Source organism: Cyrtonyx montezumae, unplaced genomic scaffold (assembly GCF_038088225.1).
Source record: "Cyrtonyx montezumae isolate F1298 unplaced genomic scaffold, pur_monq_1.0 scaffold_2, whole genome shotgun sequence".
NCBI classification, from domain to species: Eukaryota; Metazoa; Chordata; class Aves; order Galliformes; family Odontophoridae; genus Cyrtonyx; species Cyrtonyx montezumae.
This window is the reverse complement of record NW_027071936.1, coordinates 39325101-39343087: the sequence shown is the minus strand read 5'-3', so window position 1 is coordinate 39343087 and position 17987 is coordinate 39325101. Positions and strand designations below refer to the sequence as shown.

The following is a 17987-nucleotide window of genomic DNA, read 5'->3' as shown; positions in this document are numbered from 1 at the left end:
TTCCCAGAAATGATTATTTGAAATTGCTAGTGTACATTTAAGTAGCAGACACAATATGTAAACATGCTAAATCCTCTTTAGCTTGCTTGTAATAGTCAATGAGGCAGAGGTATAGGCCTTCCTTGTGTCCAAACTGCTGTTGATGATGTTCAGAGTGAGGTCTAGTGATAGCAACTTGTCAGCACAAAACTTACCCTTCACATGCGGCTGAATCAATGGGGATAATGCTACATGTGGGTGTATGGTGGATGTGTACAAGGATATTAGGTGTGCAAAAGTTTGGGCCTGATCTGGAGCTGGGGGAAAACATGACAGACTTGATAAAAAATGGAACTTGCAGACTTAGCTTTTATATTATGCACATGAACTTGTAATTCAAGTAGCAACAAATTGATATTTCTTTTTAAAGAAAAGTTGTTTTGCTTGATTTCTGAAACTGAATTGTCTTTCAGATAAGACGGTTAAAATCCCATCCGTCAGTTGTTTTGTGGAGTGGTAATAATGAAAATGAAGCAGCAATTGCAAGTAACTGGTTCGCCATACCACGTGCTGACAGAGAAGTCTATATCAAGGATTATGTGATGCTTTATGTGAAGAACATCAGAGAAATAGTTCTTGCTGTAAGTGATTTCAAGAAAATATGGGGGAACATGGCCTGGCAAAATATGTTAATGGTTGCAATTTGCGCAACTTGGGATTTCTGTGTTTTAGTATCATTGATTTGTTGTTGTTGTTTGTTTGTTTAAATAATCTTTGAAAATGAAAAACAACATGAGGAACTGCTCTTTCCAAGCTTGTGTAAGCTACTCTTTAAACTCAACAGTCATCCTAAATACAAAACAAAAACTGCTTGTCTTTAACGCCCTGTGTTATGCAAAGATGACCTGAAAATGTAGACAGTCCTGCCTCTTTTTTTCTTTACTGTTCTATGTACTCCTCAAATGCCTTCATTTGAAGTAGAGAAAAATCTACTTGCCCGTATTTTCATCAAGATCAATTTCCATGGTCTTGACTTTGTTGATGCATACTGTAAGGTGGATTTAACAGCCCTCAATCTTTTAATTGCAGTTGAAGAAATTCATGAAAATAATATTTTTTCAGCGTGTGCTTCCAAGTATGTGACTGGAGTGTCTGGCTGAAGTAGGTTAAACAAAAGCTATGCCAGTCTTTGTCCTTCTCATATTCTTTGGTCATTGTATTGTTCTTTTGTTGTACATGGGGTTTTAGTTTTTTTATTTGTTTTTAACAGGCTAATGATGTTTTACAGCATACAGAAATTAGATATTTGAGATAAGATTTGAACTGTGAGCATGCTGACTAAGAGTGCCTGAAATCAATGATGATATCTATTGTGATTTGGCACTGCTCATTTTGCACGGTTCTTGTAGATTTGTTTCTTCCTTACTGGAGCTACTGCAGCTCATTACTTCACAGAATTTACTTTTAACTATCTTTTGTTTGCATATGTGGGGTGAAATTGTTTCAGAAGTTCCAAAATTGATGTTGCATAACTATATAGGGATTATAAATGATGCTTGAACCACAGGTGAGTGTTCTTAAATCACCTTTTAGCTAAGAGATGTGCAGAATGATTAAAATATTGCAAGAGCTTTGTCTGGTTAGAAGTTCCCTCGTCAACAAGTGAATATGATTTTTTTGTTAACCTAAAAATGCTGATGGCCATTTCTTAACCCAGTTATCCAGCATAATGTTACTAACTTCAAGTTTAACCTCTTATTTTCCAGATGAGGTACATTTTATGTATAGGGCTTCATGATCTGAATTTTCCTTTGCACTAAGATAGGTAATCAGTACATAAGTGACAGTGATGTTATTGCTTGTTATTAGAGGCTACTGGCATTGTCAGAGTACTTGTACTCTGATGATTCATAGTATCTTTCTACTGGAAAAGTGGAGGTAAAAGGAAATTATGAAAATGAGGCTTAAGTGTGGAAGAACCTTCCGAAAAGGATTTGCTCTTGAGAGGTTGCTCATTCAAGTGTAAAAGATGTCTTACATTTCTACTTTACATCTCAATTCTAGGTGTCTGTATTTCTGTTCATTTCTCTGAGCTGAGAAGTTGGTACAGGTATGCTATGTATCTGTGCCTGGTTTCATGACTTGGATGGCCAGTGTGTGTACCTCAGTGAGGTATTCTGGCTTAATAATATTTTCTTAGTTACAGTCTGCTTGTGTGTTATTGCTCTTGAACAGAGACCCTCCTTTATTTTGAACCTATAGATAAATTATTTTGAGTGTCAGTAGGAACTTGTACTGGTTAAATGATTTCAGGTTCTGTAAAATACAGAGCTGGGGCAGTTCAGCCTGGAGAAGAGAAGGCTCCAGGCAGAGTTGGTAGCAGCCTTCTGGTATTTAGAGGGGAGCTACAGGAAAGAATGCAACAGATTCTTAAGCAGAGTCTGTTGTGATAGGACAAGGAGAAATGGTTTCAAACTTAAAGAGGGGAGATTTAGGTTTGATATAAGGAAAAAGGGTGGTGAGGCACTGGAACAGGTTGCCCAGAGATATGGTAAAAGCCCTGTCCCTGGAAACATTCAAGGCCAGGCTGGACCAGGCTTTGAGCAACCAGATCTGGCTGTGCATGTCCCTGCTCACTGCAGGGGAGTTGGACTAGCTGACCTTTAAGGGCCCCTTCCAACTCAAGCAATTCTATGATAATATAAACCAGCTGAGGAAACTGGTGTTTGTCTGTAACTGGTGGCAGAACAGGACTGTATCACTTAAAAGTCTTTTAAGTCTGAGCTAAAGATGTTGGGGAATCTAAGATATCCTGTAATAAATTGCTTCAGTTAGTTGTTAATTATTCACATCCGAAATGTTGGAGAGGGTTGGATCTATTCTTAAAATGAAGTATGTGTCTAAGTGCATTACTGTGTTGGAGCCAATTGCTGTAACTTGCGCCTGTGGTAATTCTGTCTTACAAGTAGAGTGACAAATGAATTATACCTGCAGAACAATTCCATCAGTGCTTTGTAGAGTACTGATAACAGGTGTTGTATACTAAATCTGCTGAGGTTATAAATAAATGCCACTCTGAATAATCTTAAATGTAACACTTGGCACATCAAAGAAGATGAGATTATACCAGATCAGCCACAATGACAGTAACCTGCAATGCAACTGTGCAGTCATTGGTAGCAGAATACCTTGGTTTTGTTGACATTAAATTTAGGTGACTACTTAATAACAAATAGGAAAAATCATGGAGGTATTGCTCCAAAAACACAACAAAAGTAATGATTTAAATAAAGAAGTCACAGTACTAAAATATTAATGTTCTTTGGGTTTATTTTTCACAAGATGCACTTTAAATATGTTTCATTAAGAATTTAGAAGTATATAAAGATAGAAAATCTCTTGATGTGAGGAAGAGAATCCCTTAGAACAGTAGAGCAAGCAATATCATGCCTAACTGTCTTCCAGGAACAGAAATAAGAAGCTAATTAAGCAAGTAAGGGTGATGAATGTCAGGACACAAAGAGGATTGTTTCCTAAGTGGTGACTCAGAAATTAGGAAAAAGCATTCTTCTTTACCCTCTTCCTTTTCAAAATACATTCCAGATATTCAGATGATAAAAGCCAATCAGTTCATGAAGACTAGTGGTGTTGTTTTGTTTTTTTTTTCTAATCACAGGAAGATAAGAGCCGTCCTTTTGTTGTATCCAGTCCTACTAATGGTTTGGAGTCAATTAAAGAAGGCTGGCTCTCCGAGAATCCGTATGATACGCATTATGGTGACACTCACTTTTATGACTACAACAGTGACTGTTGGAACTGGTCAGTGTATCCTAAAGCTCGCTTTGCTTCAGAATATGGATTTCAATCCTGGCCGTCTTTCAGTACGCTGGAAAAGGTAAGGCTGTTTTTCCAAACCTTATTGTTCCCTGTGCTCTCTTTTAGTAAGGGTGGTAAATCTCTTTCCAGCAAACCAGAGCATCAGGACTACAGCTGGGATAATGCAGTGTGAGGTGTGGTACGTGGCAGGTAGGATGGAAGTGTTTAGTGTTGTGAAGAAAAGGGAGGAAACTGGACTGTGTCCTTCCTCAGTGGTTGAAGATTTTGCTTTGTCATTGCAAGAGAAACCAAGTTTAATGCAATTAGGGGTGTTTATTAGGGCTGCCATGACTAAAATTATTAAAAAAAAAATATTTTATGTTATTAATCAGTAACTGACACTTTTCTCCATTTGAAAAGCTCAGGAAGCTTGTATGGACTGAAATGTTAAGTTGCTGCCCAATACTGGTTACTAGTTTGATTCCAAATGGACTTGTCTTACAGGTCCTTCTTCCCTCGGATACGACCTATAAAAGATAAGCATTTTGTCTGTCCATTTGTTCAGAGATGAATATTATGTTGATAAATGTGAATATTAAAGGAGTTCAGAATGTTCCTTTCAGTTTTATGGGTTAAGTATATTATCTGAGACATAATCACTATGATCATCCATAAAGTAAAATGAATCTTTTTCAATCAATTTGGCCTACAGTAGAACAAATTTAAATAAAAGATGTTATAGAGATTGGAATTATGATGAAAACTTAACAGTAGTAGCTGTATGACCTATAAATGTAGTGTTGTCCTTAGTTGAAAAAGAAAAACAGTTTCATAATTATTTGTTTCCAGAAGCAGACTATATCGTAGCAGGTTTTGAATGTATATTACTAGAATTTATAGCCCTGCTAACTTTTTGGTATTTATTAGCCTGGAAGGAATATGGCTTCTTACTTTTGAGCATACTAAATGTGCAACTTTATGCTTACATGTATTTGACTGGAATACATCCTTTCATCTCAATAAGGTGTTTCTGGTGTACTATGAACCCAAACAAACTGTTGAGGTCCCGTGGTCAAACTCAGTTTTAGGACAAATAACTCAGACAAAAATTGCTCTTGCAGGTTCAAAAGCACTGTCTATTTTCAGGTGCTTGTACATAGAGTACGAGCAAACAACATTACTGTCTAAAAATTCTTGCTTGGCTGTATGAGATGCTATAGAAATGTATTGCCCACTTTAATAGGCAATGGTGATGTTAGCAGACTGTAATAGATATCCTTTCCTGAATAACCTGTCAATCATTAAATGTAAAATGTGCATTTTAATGCACACATTCATTCAGATATTTTATTTATGTTTTTAAAAGGTTTCCTCCACTGAGGACTGGTCATACACAAGCAATTTTTCTCTCCATCGACAACACCATGACAATGGCAATGACCAGATGCTTAAGCAGATTGGATATCATTTCAAGCTTCCCCAGACCACAGATCCCATTAAAAAGTTCAAATATATGATTTACCTCACTCAGGTAATGGTGATATCTTCAGTAAAAGTAGCTGTTTATATTTGTTCCAATAGTTAGTTTTTGAGGTTGAAACCATACTTAATCTGTTAGGTATTGTTCAATCATACAGAAGCAGTTTCTGCACTGGAGTATTGGAGAGTCCAGTATAATTTGGAACTAGCTTGTCTCTCCATTTACTGTAGAGAATGCAGTTTTCATCAAAGAAGAGCTGGATTACTTCTTGAAGAATTTTGCAGAAACTGGCTTAGGCAGGAGAAAGTCGACTGTGTGTGCTATCTTGATCTCTGTCCCCTGCAGGACACACTTATGTTGCTGGCTGAGGATGCAGTGACATACTGGTCTTTCTTGGTAGACACTGCTTCCTTGGACTACTCTGTGTTATTCCTTATTTTAAACAAAGTATGTTTTGCTTTTCATTTGGTCCATGGGGATGTACTGCTTCTATTTTTGTCAGGAGGAATACATTAGCTTTTGAAAAAAAATTGTTTGTACAGGCTGTAGTTGTCTGTGAGATCCTCAGTAGCTTTTATTTTGTTGTGGTCTTAAATGTTAATGCTTTAAAGAATCTTTTTTTACTTATTTTTCTTTCTTTTTTTTCAAATCAGTAGATTATATTTTGCTTTTCATCTGAAGTACTTATGCCTCACACTTGCTTTTTTCCCTGCAATTTCTATGTGACTTTTAAGTGATATTATTAAGCAAGTTTAAAGTGCTGTTACTTTTTTTGTTGTGTTCCAAGAATTTCAGTAATGCTCTTGATGGGAATAGCTGGATTTGACAAAGGTTTTGATGTTTGTGAGCTGCTGTCAGCAGGTTTTATATAAAACTGAAGCAGCTGGAGAACTTTAAGCACTGATGACAAGAGAACAAGGATAGATGATGCTGTGAAATTGAAAGCAGGGGTAAAACTTGCACAGTGAGGTCATGGCACAGGAAGCTATGGGAGTTTCTGCAGGGTGAAGCCTGTAGAGGCATTACTAACAAGTTAAACAATTTAGGAACACCAGAATGATGATAGCAAAAACAATAAGGAAAGTAAAGCTGGCTTAATCTTTGTTCTTTAGGACAGCTCAAAGGTAACTTTTTCCTTCATTTTGTGACTTCTTTAATAAGTCCCTGCCCTAGTTGATACTCTTTGTGATGAAAATAACTGGTTATTTAGCTTCTATTGGGAACCTGTCCAATGGAAAATTATGGAAGGTGTTCTTTAAAGATCAGATGGGAAGTTGGGAAGAAAGGTGAATGCAGGCGAGAAGAGAATGCAGGCAAGAAGAGAACTCTCTGGGGTCACAGTTTTGAATATATAATGGGAATTTGTCTGTGTTTGTAAGTATGTGCTGCTGCTGTGAACTCTGTGTTATATGTGAGTAAATACACACATTGTGAAGGTAAAGTACAGTAAAATAACTTTTTATTTATTTAACTCAAGGTGATGCAGGCTCAGTGTGTAAAGACAGAAACTGAATTCTATCGTTCTAGTCGAAGTGAAATAATCAAGGGAGAAGGACACACAATGGGTGCTCTGTATTGGCAACTCAATGATATCTGGCAGGCACCTTCGTGGTCTTCCTTGGGTAAGTTTTGGAGCAGTCTGATAAAATGTACCAACTGTCAGTCTTTGGTTTGCTCAACTGGAAGTATCAGAATAAGAAGTAAGGCTCTGCAGCCTCTCTTGGGTGACTTTGTACTGTTCATCCTTTAAAAGTGCTTCCCAGGAGTGTTTTATAGGATCATCCTACTAGTCTGACAAAGAGGGTAATGAAAGAAGCAATTCCTTTACTATGGAAGTTTTGCTATTGCAGTTCAGATTTAGTAGCCACCAACTCATAGTCAAATTCTGTAAAGGTTTAGAGAATTTAAAATCATACATAACTCCTAATTCTTAAAAACTTTTTTTTCACATTTCTCCAAAGGAAATAAGGAAATCACTGAAGACAGATAAAGCTGCCTACTAGGAAAAAGTGATGTTTAAGACTAGGGGTACAACCTTATTTTCCAGACAAGTGATGCTTTTTTTTTTTTTTTTTTTTGCAAGAGAGTATTTTTATTTTCTTGGAAATCTCTGAGAAGTTCTGTTTCCAAGAAGGCCTGGAAATTCCTGATTATATTGGTTGACTCATCTGTACCCACCCACAGACAGAGTGGGACAGGGAAGAGTAAGAAGGAGCACCTGTATACGAAATTATGCTTTTCACAGTCGCAATTTGGTGTTTTTGTCCCCTCTGCCTCCTGTGGTAGAACAGTGAAAACAGCTCCCTTCAGTAGGCAGTAGTGCATTGCCAAAAATCTATGGAACTATGATCCTGTCTTGAGAAGGATTGGGCATACTGTCTAATGGTTAGTCATCTAGATTTCTTCTGTAGTTAATTGGCAGACATGGTTATTGCGTCCTCCACTGTCTGATAAGTGGGATGAATTATCTTATCCCTGCAGAATTTGCTTGTCATAGAACTTCATGTGACACCTCTCACCCAGCATACAGCTTTAGAGAGGTTCACTGGAGGAAGGGATAATTAGCTGAGGTTTGGTCTTACTTAATGTCAGGTGACTTGAAGCACACTTTGTGACTGAATTATTCTGCTAACACACTATTTAGCTAAACTAGACATGATGTCTCCTTTTATTCTTTATAATACATACTCTTTTTAGAACACCAGAATGGAGTAAGGAGGCATATGAAGAAGTAACTTGCTTAGGCAGTAAGAAATAGGGAAGGAATGTGTGGTATGAGAGAAGTGGCTGTGTTTCATATTTTGAACGTTTTGTCTGGAAGTCGTTTTGAAATGGAGGTGCTGTTCAATGACAGTTAAATAGGACTTAAGATTTTTTTTTTCCAATTTTAGTTATTTGTCAAATATTCTGATTTTGAAAATATTTCCTTAAGAATTTTACTTGTGATGGATATGAATGGACTAGAAAAACCTAGAAGGTAGTGCGCAGTTCTCAACCTGTCCTTGGAAAAAAATGCCATTTGGCCTTGTTTCAGAAGCTTAGCTTACCCCACCTTCCCTGTCTTATTTTTAGTTTTCTGGGAGTCATTTGTACCTCTGGCTTTTCAGTATTCATCTAGGCAAAGGAACAGCTGCCAACAATGGAAAACAAAGCACTAGAAGTAACAGACTATTTTGTTTACAGTGGTCCAACCATAACATTCTTATTTCTGGACTTCTACGAGGATAGAAAATATCCTAATGCTCATTTTTTGTGATTCTAGCAATGAGTGATGTTTTTAGACTCTCAGTGCCTCAGAACCAAGAAAGATGTTTGAAAAAATGTCTTTATAAATAGATAGAGGTGTATTGATAGACGAAGGGATTGGGAAGACCATAAATACGTATTTTCAAGTGTGGAGCTGATGTCATTGTAAAATGCATCAAATTCTTGAATTATTCATGTGTTGTTGAAGTTAGCTTGCAGAGAAGCAGCTGTCCCTTTGTTTTGTTCTGTTTCCTCAGTGGAATGAGGAAAGGTTTAATATTCATTTAATTAGGCAGTGTAGTAGAGGGGTTTTTGAAATGCTAATGGATGAAATTATGCAAGACTTCAGATAAATTAGTTTTATTTGCACTTCAAAAAGGTGTTTCTGCATCTTGGCACAGTGGTATCACCAAAGTGCCTCTTATTTAAATCTGTTATTTCACAGAGTCCCGTGGAAGTGGTTGCATAATTTCCTGCACCAAGAGGAAATGTTTCCTCGTGAAGTGGGGAGCAAATATCTCGTTTCAATTCACCTTCATAATATTTACCTGGAATCAAATGAAAAGAGTGTGGTATTTCTGTCCACAGTTCAGAATTTGAAAGGTTTTACTACAACTGGGTTTTGACTGTTAGCACATTCTTTGTGAAACCCTTTGTGCCACATGGACTGCTTCAGCATGCATGTTGTGTGTTCTGGTGAACGGTGCTGTGATGCATGCAGCAGTTATCACCCTACCCCACAGCTGTCATGTTAAGGTACCCAACTCAGTTATCATGAGATTCTCTTGAAGAGAGAACTGTTTTTTATTGCAGGTTCAGTATTCAGAGCCGTTGGTGAGCTGACACCGTAGGCTATTATGGAGAATAATAGATGCAAATCCATGAGAGTGATGTGAGGAAAGAACTAGCAGCATGCTTATCATGTTGCATTTAGTGGTGTGATTAATTGAAAATCTGTTCCAGGGAGAAGATCTGCTTGTTCTCACTCTTGCTATGAGTGTAGAACATTTCAGGGAACAGCCAGAAAGGGCTGGTGACATCTCTTTGCAAACCTAATTTTGGTTTCCTTTTCTGGAGTTTGGTATTATGGAAGAGTGCGGATCCATGTTATTGCCAGGAAAAAATGGGGAACTTGGATTTCTTCAAGAATCCATTTAAATGTTGGGGGGGAGGAGGAGGAGGAGGAAAACCACTCCAGGGCTGTTTTAACTAACTTTGAACTGTTGCCTTTGTTATGCATTCCTGTAACAGGAAGGTTTAAACTCAGAAATATCTCAGGATAGCTACTTGATCTCCAGATTTCTGGCATTCGTTTTTGGAGCAGAAGGAGTATCTTATATGCAACTTGCCTAATGTTTAAATCAAGAAAATGTGATGAGCTGGGATGAGCTGAAAAAATGCAGCTTTTCTATCAGTGAGCCTCTGTGCTGTCTGAAGTTACTTTGACAGTAATATTACCAAGATCCTACTGCTGAAAAAGTTGCCTTTGAAAGTCTCTTTCTATGTGAAACTGCTCCAGCAGTCTAGCTTTGCTCATCGAGTGGCTGTAGGCTTTTTTGGGAAAGGATATATCAAGCTAAAAAAGCTGATCTCGGGTAAGCAGACAAGTGATGTTTGCAAACATCTCAAAACAGCAGCTATAGAAGTTGAATCCTCAAATGAGTTTTGATAAGGTAAAAACTTCTAAGTGTGAGGCTTGTTTGCTGATTGTGAAGGTTTTTTTTTGTTTGCTTGGTTGTTTTCTCCCTCCAAAGGTGTAATGCCAAGTTTACTCTGTATTGTTTTCTCCACAGTGTCAGTTATCTGAGGGATCTCTATTTGGTGCCTAGGTAGAAAACCTGTTTTTCCCTTCAGTTGTTATTGTAATGTGGTTACATAAAGAAAATCAGACAGGAATCAAGACACAGGGGAAATGAAGGGACAGGCCCATTAGAGGAAAAATAGGAATTTATATTATGCTAAGTTACAGAAACTGCTCTACTTCAATTACATTGTTTGTTTTCATATTTAAGACAGCATAAGTCTAGATTTTCATCATGTAAATTAAACTGAAGGAAAAGTTCAAGTCAGCAGGCACTTGAAACCTCAGCCCGTTTTTGGTGTCTTGTCTGTGCTCATGGTGGGCTCCATCTGAGACCTACAGTGAAAAGCATCTGTTGCATGACAGTTGGAATTCCTGAAAGTCTTGTGGCAGTCCTGAAGGCTTCAAGAGATTTCAGACCTTCCCAGTGCTTGGGCACAGTGTTCATTTCTCATACAAGGATGACTGCTGTTCTTTTTCAAATAAGATCCTGGCCCATAGTGTGGTGTGTTTTAGGCAAGCCGTTTCCAGTCCAAATCTCTCATCTCCTCAAACCTTATGGCCCAGAAAAATAATCTGTTAGCACATCCTGGTTTTGAAGGAGCTATACTTTAGACTGGTAGTGCTTTCTACCCCGAGCTGTCCTGGGAATGGAAAACATAGCTTTGTTCATGTGCTGAGCTGCATCAGTATGCTGACTATGTTCATCAGTGCAGCAAACTGCCTATTTTGAAGAAACTGTACAGCCTCTCCGAATATACTTCTTCAGGCTTAGTCTCTTCAGTTTGCCTCAGTGCAATTAACATGAATGCCAGTGTTGTTTTGTTGGCAACAGTATGATATAATAACACAGTTCAGTTTTATATGAATTTTCCAGGCAGATACAAGCTTTTCTTGTCTGTTCGCCCATCAAGCTGATAGTGAGCTTGCTTAAAGCAAGGTGATGTGCAGGGTATTGAGCTGTAGCTAATGCACTTTGTTCTCCACGAAGTTCATTCATGTCTGTGTGGAGTGCAGGCTGAGCATGTTCAGGTCTGCCTGTGAAAGCCACAAACACACCCTTTCAAGACCTACATCACTCTGGATATGAAGTCCTTAATTGCGAGCTGTACAAGCACCAAAACACTGGGGTGTTACTGGAAATATTTTTCCAGCATCCCTGAACTTTAAACCTGCTGTATAAACAAAGAACCAGAAACGAAGTTGAAGAAGATATCTAGATTTTCTTATGAGAAAATGCATCTGACTTGCTAACTCTTTTTAGTGCTATTTCAAAAGTAGTTGAGCAAAGAAAGAGGATGCTAGGTAGAAAATGAATAGAGAAAGAAATGTTTCAAAATGTGTGTATGTCAGTGTCTCACTTGTCAAAGTTACTCTTTTTGGAGATGAGATAGGGTCAAAATATTAGAAGTAATGAGGTATAGTTTTCCTTTAAATAAGTGAAGCAAACTGGCTTATCTACAGTATGTCTTTGTTAAACCCCATGTGGTGAGCTTCGTTTCTAGACCTTGTCAAACTCATTTTGCCTAACTTAGAGCTGTCCTTGGTTTGAATGCTTGGACTTCATTGCTCCTGGTCTTCTAAGGAATAACTGAAAGTGGAGAACTGGGAAAAGGAGAAGAGAGAGATTCGGCAGACTGTTGTGTCTGTCTCTTTATGATGGTTGAGGTTGGTGGCAATGCCACTTATGCTTGTCTTTGCCTGTATTCTCAACAACATAGATGGCCTAACAGCTTGCTTAACATGTACTATGCTGTGTCAGTTCTGTTAAGGCCTCTTGCGTTTAAGGCTTTCCTCCATTGAGTGACAGTGTATCAATGGTAGGACAAAGACTTTTTAAAAACTTTGTTGTTTTGGCAAAGCTAAAAAAAAAAAATATCTTCGAAGAGCATCAAATTCATTCCAGAGGAGAGCCATGCTTGGAAGGAAATAAGATCAGCTTTAGTCATCCTCTTCACCTGATGGGGTGAAGGGGGCTGAAGGGGATGTTGTACTTTTAGAGCAGCACCTGAGAGCACAGGAAGGTATTGTGTGCCAAGGTAAAGGTGGATTTTGTCTGAATCTTTCTCTCTTTTAACCCTTTCCCAGAGTATGGTGGGAAGTGGAAACTGCTCCACTATTTTGCCCAAAACTTCTTTGCCCCCCTGCTGCCTGTGGCTTATGAAAATAACGGTGTGTTGTACATCTATGGTATCTCAGATTTTCACACAGACCACAAGCTGACTCTGAAGGTAAGTGGCATTTCTTCAACTACTCACATGTCTCTTGCTACAGACTGTCAGCTACTGAATACAGGAAAATTAAATGAAAACATCTTCATATAGATGGATTTCTCTAAGTCCATTCCCTAACTCAGCAAGATGCAATTTACTTGTGAACAGAGAAGGTCTCATGACTGAAGTGGCATTTGGTGGACGTGAATTAATAGTGACCATAAAGTAATTGAATTTAAAATCTTTAGTGATAGGAGGAAAACTGACTCTAAAACCACAACCCTGAATATGGGGAGAGCTGATTTCAGGCTGCTCAAAGAGTTAGTTTTATGGTACCCTGGGAAATGGCTTTTGAAAGCATTGGAGTCTGTCAGTGCTGCTCACTTCTTAAGTACCACCTGAGAGCACAGGAACAGGCACTTTTGAAATGCTTGATGTCAAGCAGGTGGGGCAGAAAGCTAGCTTGGCAGAACAAGGATCTTCTAGAGCTTGGGAGTGGAAAAAGGTGTATGGCTGCTGGAAGCAGGATCAGGCAATGTGGGTAGTCTACAGGGATGCTGTTTGCAGGGAAAAAATTTGTGTGGCCAAAGCTCAGTTAGAGGTGAAGGTTTTTGCTTGTGCTAAGCTTTGTGGTGTCTGAACAGGTCATTGTGAACTCCTGGAGTTCTCTGGAGCCAGTATGCACTCTTGCCAAAGATGGTGTGACTGTTAAAGCACAAAGTGCTGTTTCCATCTACAAGGAGTCTATAAATGCCTTGCTGGAAAGATGCAGGAGTTGTACCAGGAAAAGCTGTGTTGTTACTTTTTACCTTGTGGGAGAAGACAGACTCCAGAGTCCAATGAATCATCACTTCCTTTCATCCCTGAAGGATGCTGTAGGATTGGAAAAGACACAACTTAATGTAAGCATCAGTCATGTTCAATTACTGTATTTGGTTCTGCTAATCCAAGTGTTTTGAGTTGCCTCTTTTACTTTCTGCTTCCACTGAACATTCTGTCTCCTTAGCTGCAGTAATTTAGCCTCTATGTAGAGGAGTTCAGAATCATATAGGGATTTTTTTCTGTCACCACGTGCACCTGTTCTCTTCATGTATGTGTTTGTTGTTGTCATTTGCTTTTTTTTTTAATAATGAAATCTCCATTTGTTTTGTCTTTCACCTTACTGCTGCAGCATTGCTCCCTTCATTCTTTTTGTCTCTAAGCAGAAAATAGCATTGTGGCAAAGTGTTTTGGGCTTGAAAACAGGGTAGGTTGGTACTAGGTCAAGGCAGCTCAGCTGAGTGTGGAGTACATTAGTGTCAATAGTATTTTTTCTTGAAGTGCTCAAGCTCTTTCAGATCAGCGTAACATTGTTAACATGCAATGTTGAATGCTCATTTCTTTGTTCTGGAAATCACTGCTTTCCAGATATGAAACTAAGATTTGCCTAACAGTGATTGTTTCATAATATCTGCAAAGTGTGGCAGTCTTCTGAACAGACACAAAAGCAGTGAAGTGTTCCATAATGTTTGCTTACTCCATTTACTGCCTGTACCTTCATTTCTCCTGTTCCTTGCAAGCTTACTTCCATGTAAGTGTATGCAAGCTTACTCTGTACATAAACACTCATACACACACACAGATTTGGTTAAGCTTCGCTTTTCAGTGTGTAAATCTTACTCTAAAATTCTCAGTCAGCAGAGTGGCTGAATGGGGACCTGTGTGTTCTCACATGTGGCTTCCAGACTGCAGCCTTGCTCTTTAGTGCTAAACTAAACAAGGGGAGAATAGAGGTCTTTAATCTCTTTAAATCTGGACCAGCATAATTGCTTTACAAAGAGAAAATGGGCTAGATTTTCCCCTCTTATCTCTTTGATGGCAGCATGTCCTGCTTTCTGAGTATACAAAGGAAAGAAACCACCCTGTTTTTTATTTATTTTTTTCAGCTGGTGGCACAATCTGGAGTCTGAGTCATGCTGGCTTTTTCTGTTGGTGTTTTTTGGAGTATGACATCACCGATAATAAAGCTCTGCAACTGGAACATGGCTGGGAAATTTCATGCCTTTTTCCCATGGCTGTGTTGTCTCTGCAGTAGCAACTAATAAGGATACCTAGCAAGGATAAATGCAGGGTAGTTATTTTAAGAGCACATACAGCTGTGATTTAAAAAATATTTCTGTTTCACGAGAAGGTGGTGCTTCTATATGTAGGTACTAATAATCTAACTAATCTTTCAAATACATTGCTAATCCAAGTGCTGCCCTTCGTAGTGTTGCTTACTGTCTCTTCAGAAAGCAGAAAACACAAAATTATGCCCACTTTTTCTTAAAAACTAAAGGTTGTTTTTCTTTTAAGCAGGACATGTCTTTTGCATTGCTTGCTCTATACATACTGGTATTTAAAAACAATGCAGCATAATGCTTCTTGATGGGGAATGGAGGCTGCTCCATGAAAATGCATTCTGGCTGTACTTTTAAACCTAAGAGAGATTAACTACTGGTAGAACTTTGCATTAGGCTTTGTTTTGATATTTCACAACACAGCTGCCTTCTCAATGTAGCATGAAGACTTTGCTCCCCTGTTCTGTTTGAAAGAGGTGACCTCTTGTGTTGCTGTGACATTTACTGTCTTCTGCATCTGTGTAGTTCTATTACTGATGTAATCAGAAAGACCGGCTACCTTAGAGCATAAATTTATAGGTTGTATGTGAAGTACGTAGGTAAAGGGGCAAAATCCATAGTAAATCATCACAGTAAAAATAGGGTACAAGTTCTGGGTACAAATCGTGTTACTATTAATTTTCAAAAGAAGACAGTAAAGTGAAAACACTCCTTAGCATTTTTCACAATCTGTGTTATTTTGAAGAAAAGATATCATCAATGTTTGCAGTTTTTGCATGATTGTTATGTATTTGACCTTTTAGTTCCAGATTATAATTTAGTAATAGAATAGGAAAATAAGAATGGCTTTAATGAAATGTGTGTTTTCAGCCTCTTTAATGACAAACTGTTTTTTCACTGTTTGGATGTAACTGGTTGTTCTGACTTAATAAGTAGGCTTTTTATTTTTATTTCTTTTTTTCTTCTAGGCCACTGTATCCCAACAAGATGATGTTTATGTATTTGATCTTCAGACTACTGCAATTGCTCCTTTTGTTACTCTGGATGTAGGGAGTATAAAAGGCAGGTTTAGTGAGAATGGTTTCCTCATGATGGAAAAGAAGAAAGTGGTTATTTTTTATCCTTGGGAGCGTACCAGTGTTGAAGAACTAGAAAAGTCGTTCACCTTGACGTCTTTGTTGGATGTTGCCTGATGATTTATTTCTAGTTGACAAGACAGGGAGAGGAAAAACTTGGAAAAAATTGACTGTAGTTGAGGTGACCTCTGAGATGAGATGACTGAATGTTTTGTTCTGTCCTGTGTGAATTTTAACTGCTGGTTCAATGTAAAGATACTAACAACAAAGCTTGCTTATAATCTATGTGGTACATTGAAAATAAGGCTTTCTCAGGTAATTGGAGAATTACATCCCACACAAAATGAGAGGGATTAGTTGGTGGAAGAGTCTTCCAATCAACGTAAAATAAATTACTGGGTTGCAGTTCTCTCCGAAGTCAAAGACAACACAAATACGTACTTCTAGACTGTGTCTGTAAAAATTTATGTTTTTCCCACTTTCACGGTGCTATAAGTGAAAAATTGTCCTAGGACTACTAGAAGGTAAGGAGAAAGGGCAGAGAATGAAGTTGAGGCCACCTCCACAGGCCAACCAAAAGAGTTGAACAGTGCATTTTTTTCACCTGGCTCCCACTTAGAGTGGTTTGTTTCATGTGCAGTGGTCCTTGCCCCATTGGATCTATGCTGTCACTGCAGGCAGGTGTCCTGCATGCCTTCTGCAAGGTAGGCTTCTAAGTAAGCCTGAAATCTGTCAAGTCAGGTGTCAGCAGGTCTGTTCCTGAATCCCAAAGTGGAAAAATATACAAGACTTGTTTTCTTGTCTCTTCTCACTGGCCAGATCAGTGCCATGGAGACATGAAGCAGTTGTCAGCTCCAGCCACCCCAGAGTGTTCTGGCATCTTGCTGTAAAGGAGCAGGAGTGTGAAGAAAGCAGCTGGCCAGCACCAAACATAGGATGATAGTGTTCACTGGCAGCATCCTCGCTCTAAGCGTGCTGCACTCACTGCAAAGCCTTGAGAGGCATTCCTACTTGAGGACAGATCCTGCTGTACAGCTTGTTGCCATGCAGGAGAGCTCAAGGGGCTCTCTGTCTGCTCACCATTTATGAGGTAAGATGATTGACTCAGAGTCATATTTTGTTTTTAGGTGCATACTCAACTGGCCCTCGGCTGTTGAACCAGGTGCTTGCTATCAGTTCTTTCAGCCCCCCTAGTTTTAGACAGATTTGTGGCCATTAATCTGATTGTTTGTGCAAGGCCTTATTTATGAGGCCAGGTTGAAGAAGGAAGTTGGGATAAAGAAAGAAAGAAAGGGGGAAGCACACCATCACACAAGACTGCTGGTTGGTGCTTTCTGCATACCGCTGCCTCATTTAAGTCCCTCTGCATGTTCCTCATGGCAGTGGCAACAGGGGGCCTGGAGGTGTTCAAGAAGCATGTAGATGTGGTGCACAGGGACATGGTTTAGTGAGCATGGTGGTGGTGGGTTGATGGTTGGTTCTTAGTCTTTTCCAACCTTAATTATTATATGGTTTCCAGACAGCTGCAGTCACAAAGTTTGTTCACTCATCTGGATTCCTGCTTAGTGTGGCATGGTACGAGATGTGCCTGGCTGTGGGAAAAGGAAAGGGAGAAGAGCTGGCAAAGGTGCAAAGCGAAAGGAAACAACAGAGAAAATAAATGGTTATTGAGAGGACCACAGAGTTGGAATTGTCTCCTTTTTCTCTGCCAGATGTATACTGCAGGGACCGATGTTCTTTCTTGTGACTTGCTACCTCCTGGCACTCCTTGTGAGTGGCCTGTGCTCCACTCTGGGCCTCCTCTTTCCAGAGGAGTTGGCTTAGCTTTGGTTATCAAGGAAATTGTCTCATAATTCTGCTTTGTGTGTGTTTGTTTGTTCGTAACCCTGTGTGCCTATGTGTTACCTCTAAATGGTGACGCACTGGAACAGGTTGCCCAGAGAGATTGTGGATGCCCCATCCCTGATGGCATTCAAGGCAAGGTTGCATGTGGCTCTGGGCAGGCTGGTGCAGTGGTTGGCGACCTTGCCCATGGCAGGGGGTTGAAACTAGATGATCTTTGAGGTCCTTTTCAACCCAGGCCATTCTATGATTCTATGAAAATATTATATGGACATAATCAAAGGAAAACCTGAATATCTTTAATCTGCTTCTTTGTGTATACTTTTCTCGTTAAAGACACTGCTTACTCATGATTAGATCTGGGGGTCTGTTATGTTCAGTAGTCCCTAAGAGTACCTGTGCTTCACCTTTTACTCTGTTTCTGAATAAGTTCTT

The 17987-nt window shown here is 39.0% G+C and overlaps 1 protein-coding gene across 2 annotated transcripts in view; it reads left to right on the top strand.

Moving 5' to 3' along the window:
• Positions 1 to 16600, top strand: part of MANBA (mannosidase beta) — a 47293-nt gene extending 30693 nt beyond the window's left edge. The window contains exons 11-17 of one of the 2 annotated variants that reach the window (XM_065736927.1): positions 453 to 620; positions 3656 to 3874; positions 5162 to 5326; positions 6753 to 6897; positions 12411 to 12553; positions 13180 to 13437; positions 15603 to 16600. In XM_065736927.1, coding sequence (XP_065592999.1) covers positions 453 to 620; positions 3656 to 3874; positions 5162 to 5326; positions 6753 to 6897; positions 12411 to 12553; positions 13180 to 13437; positions 15603 to 15827 — 1323 coding nt within the window. In that variant the 3' untranslated portion in view covers positions 15828 to 16600. The remainder of the gene's footprint in view (positions 1 to 452; positions 621 to 3655; positions 3875 to 5161; positions 5327 to 6752; positions 6898 to 12410; positions 12554 to 13179; positions 13438 to 15602) is intronic. The other variant, XM_065736928.1, reaches the window with a different exon arrangement.
• Positions 16601 to 17987: the final 1387 nt, after the last annotated feature.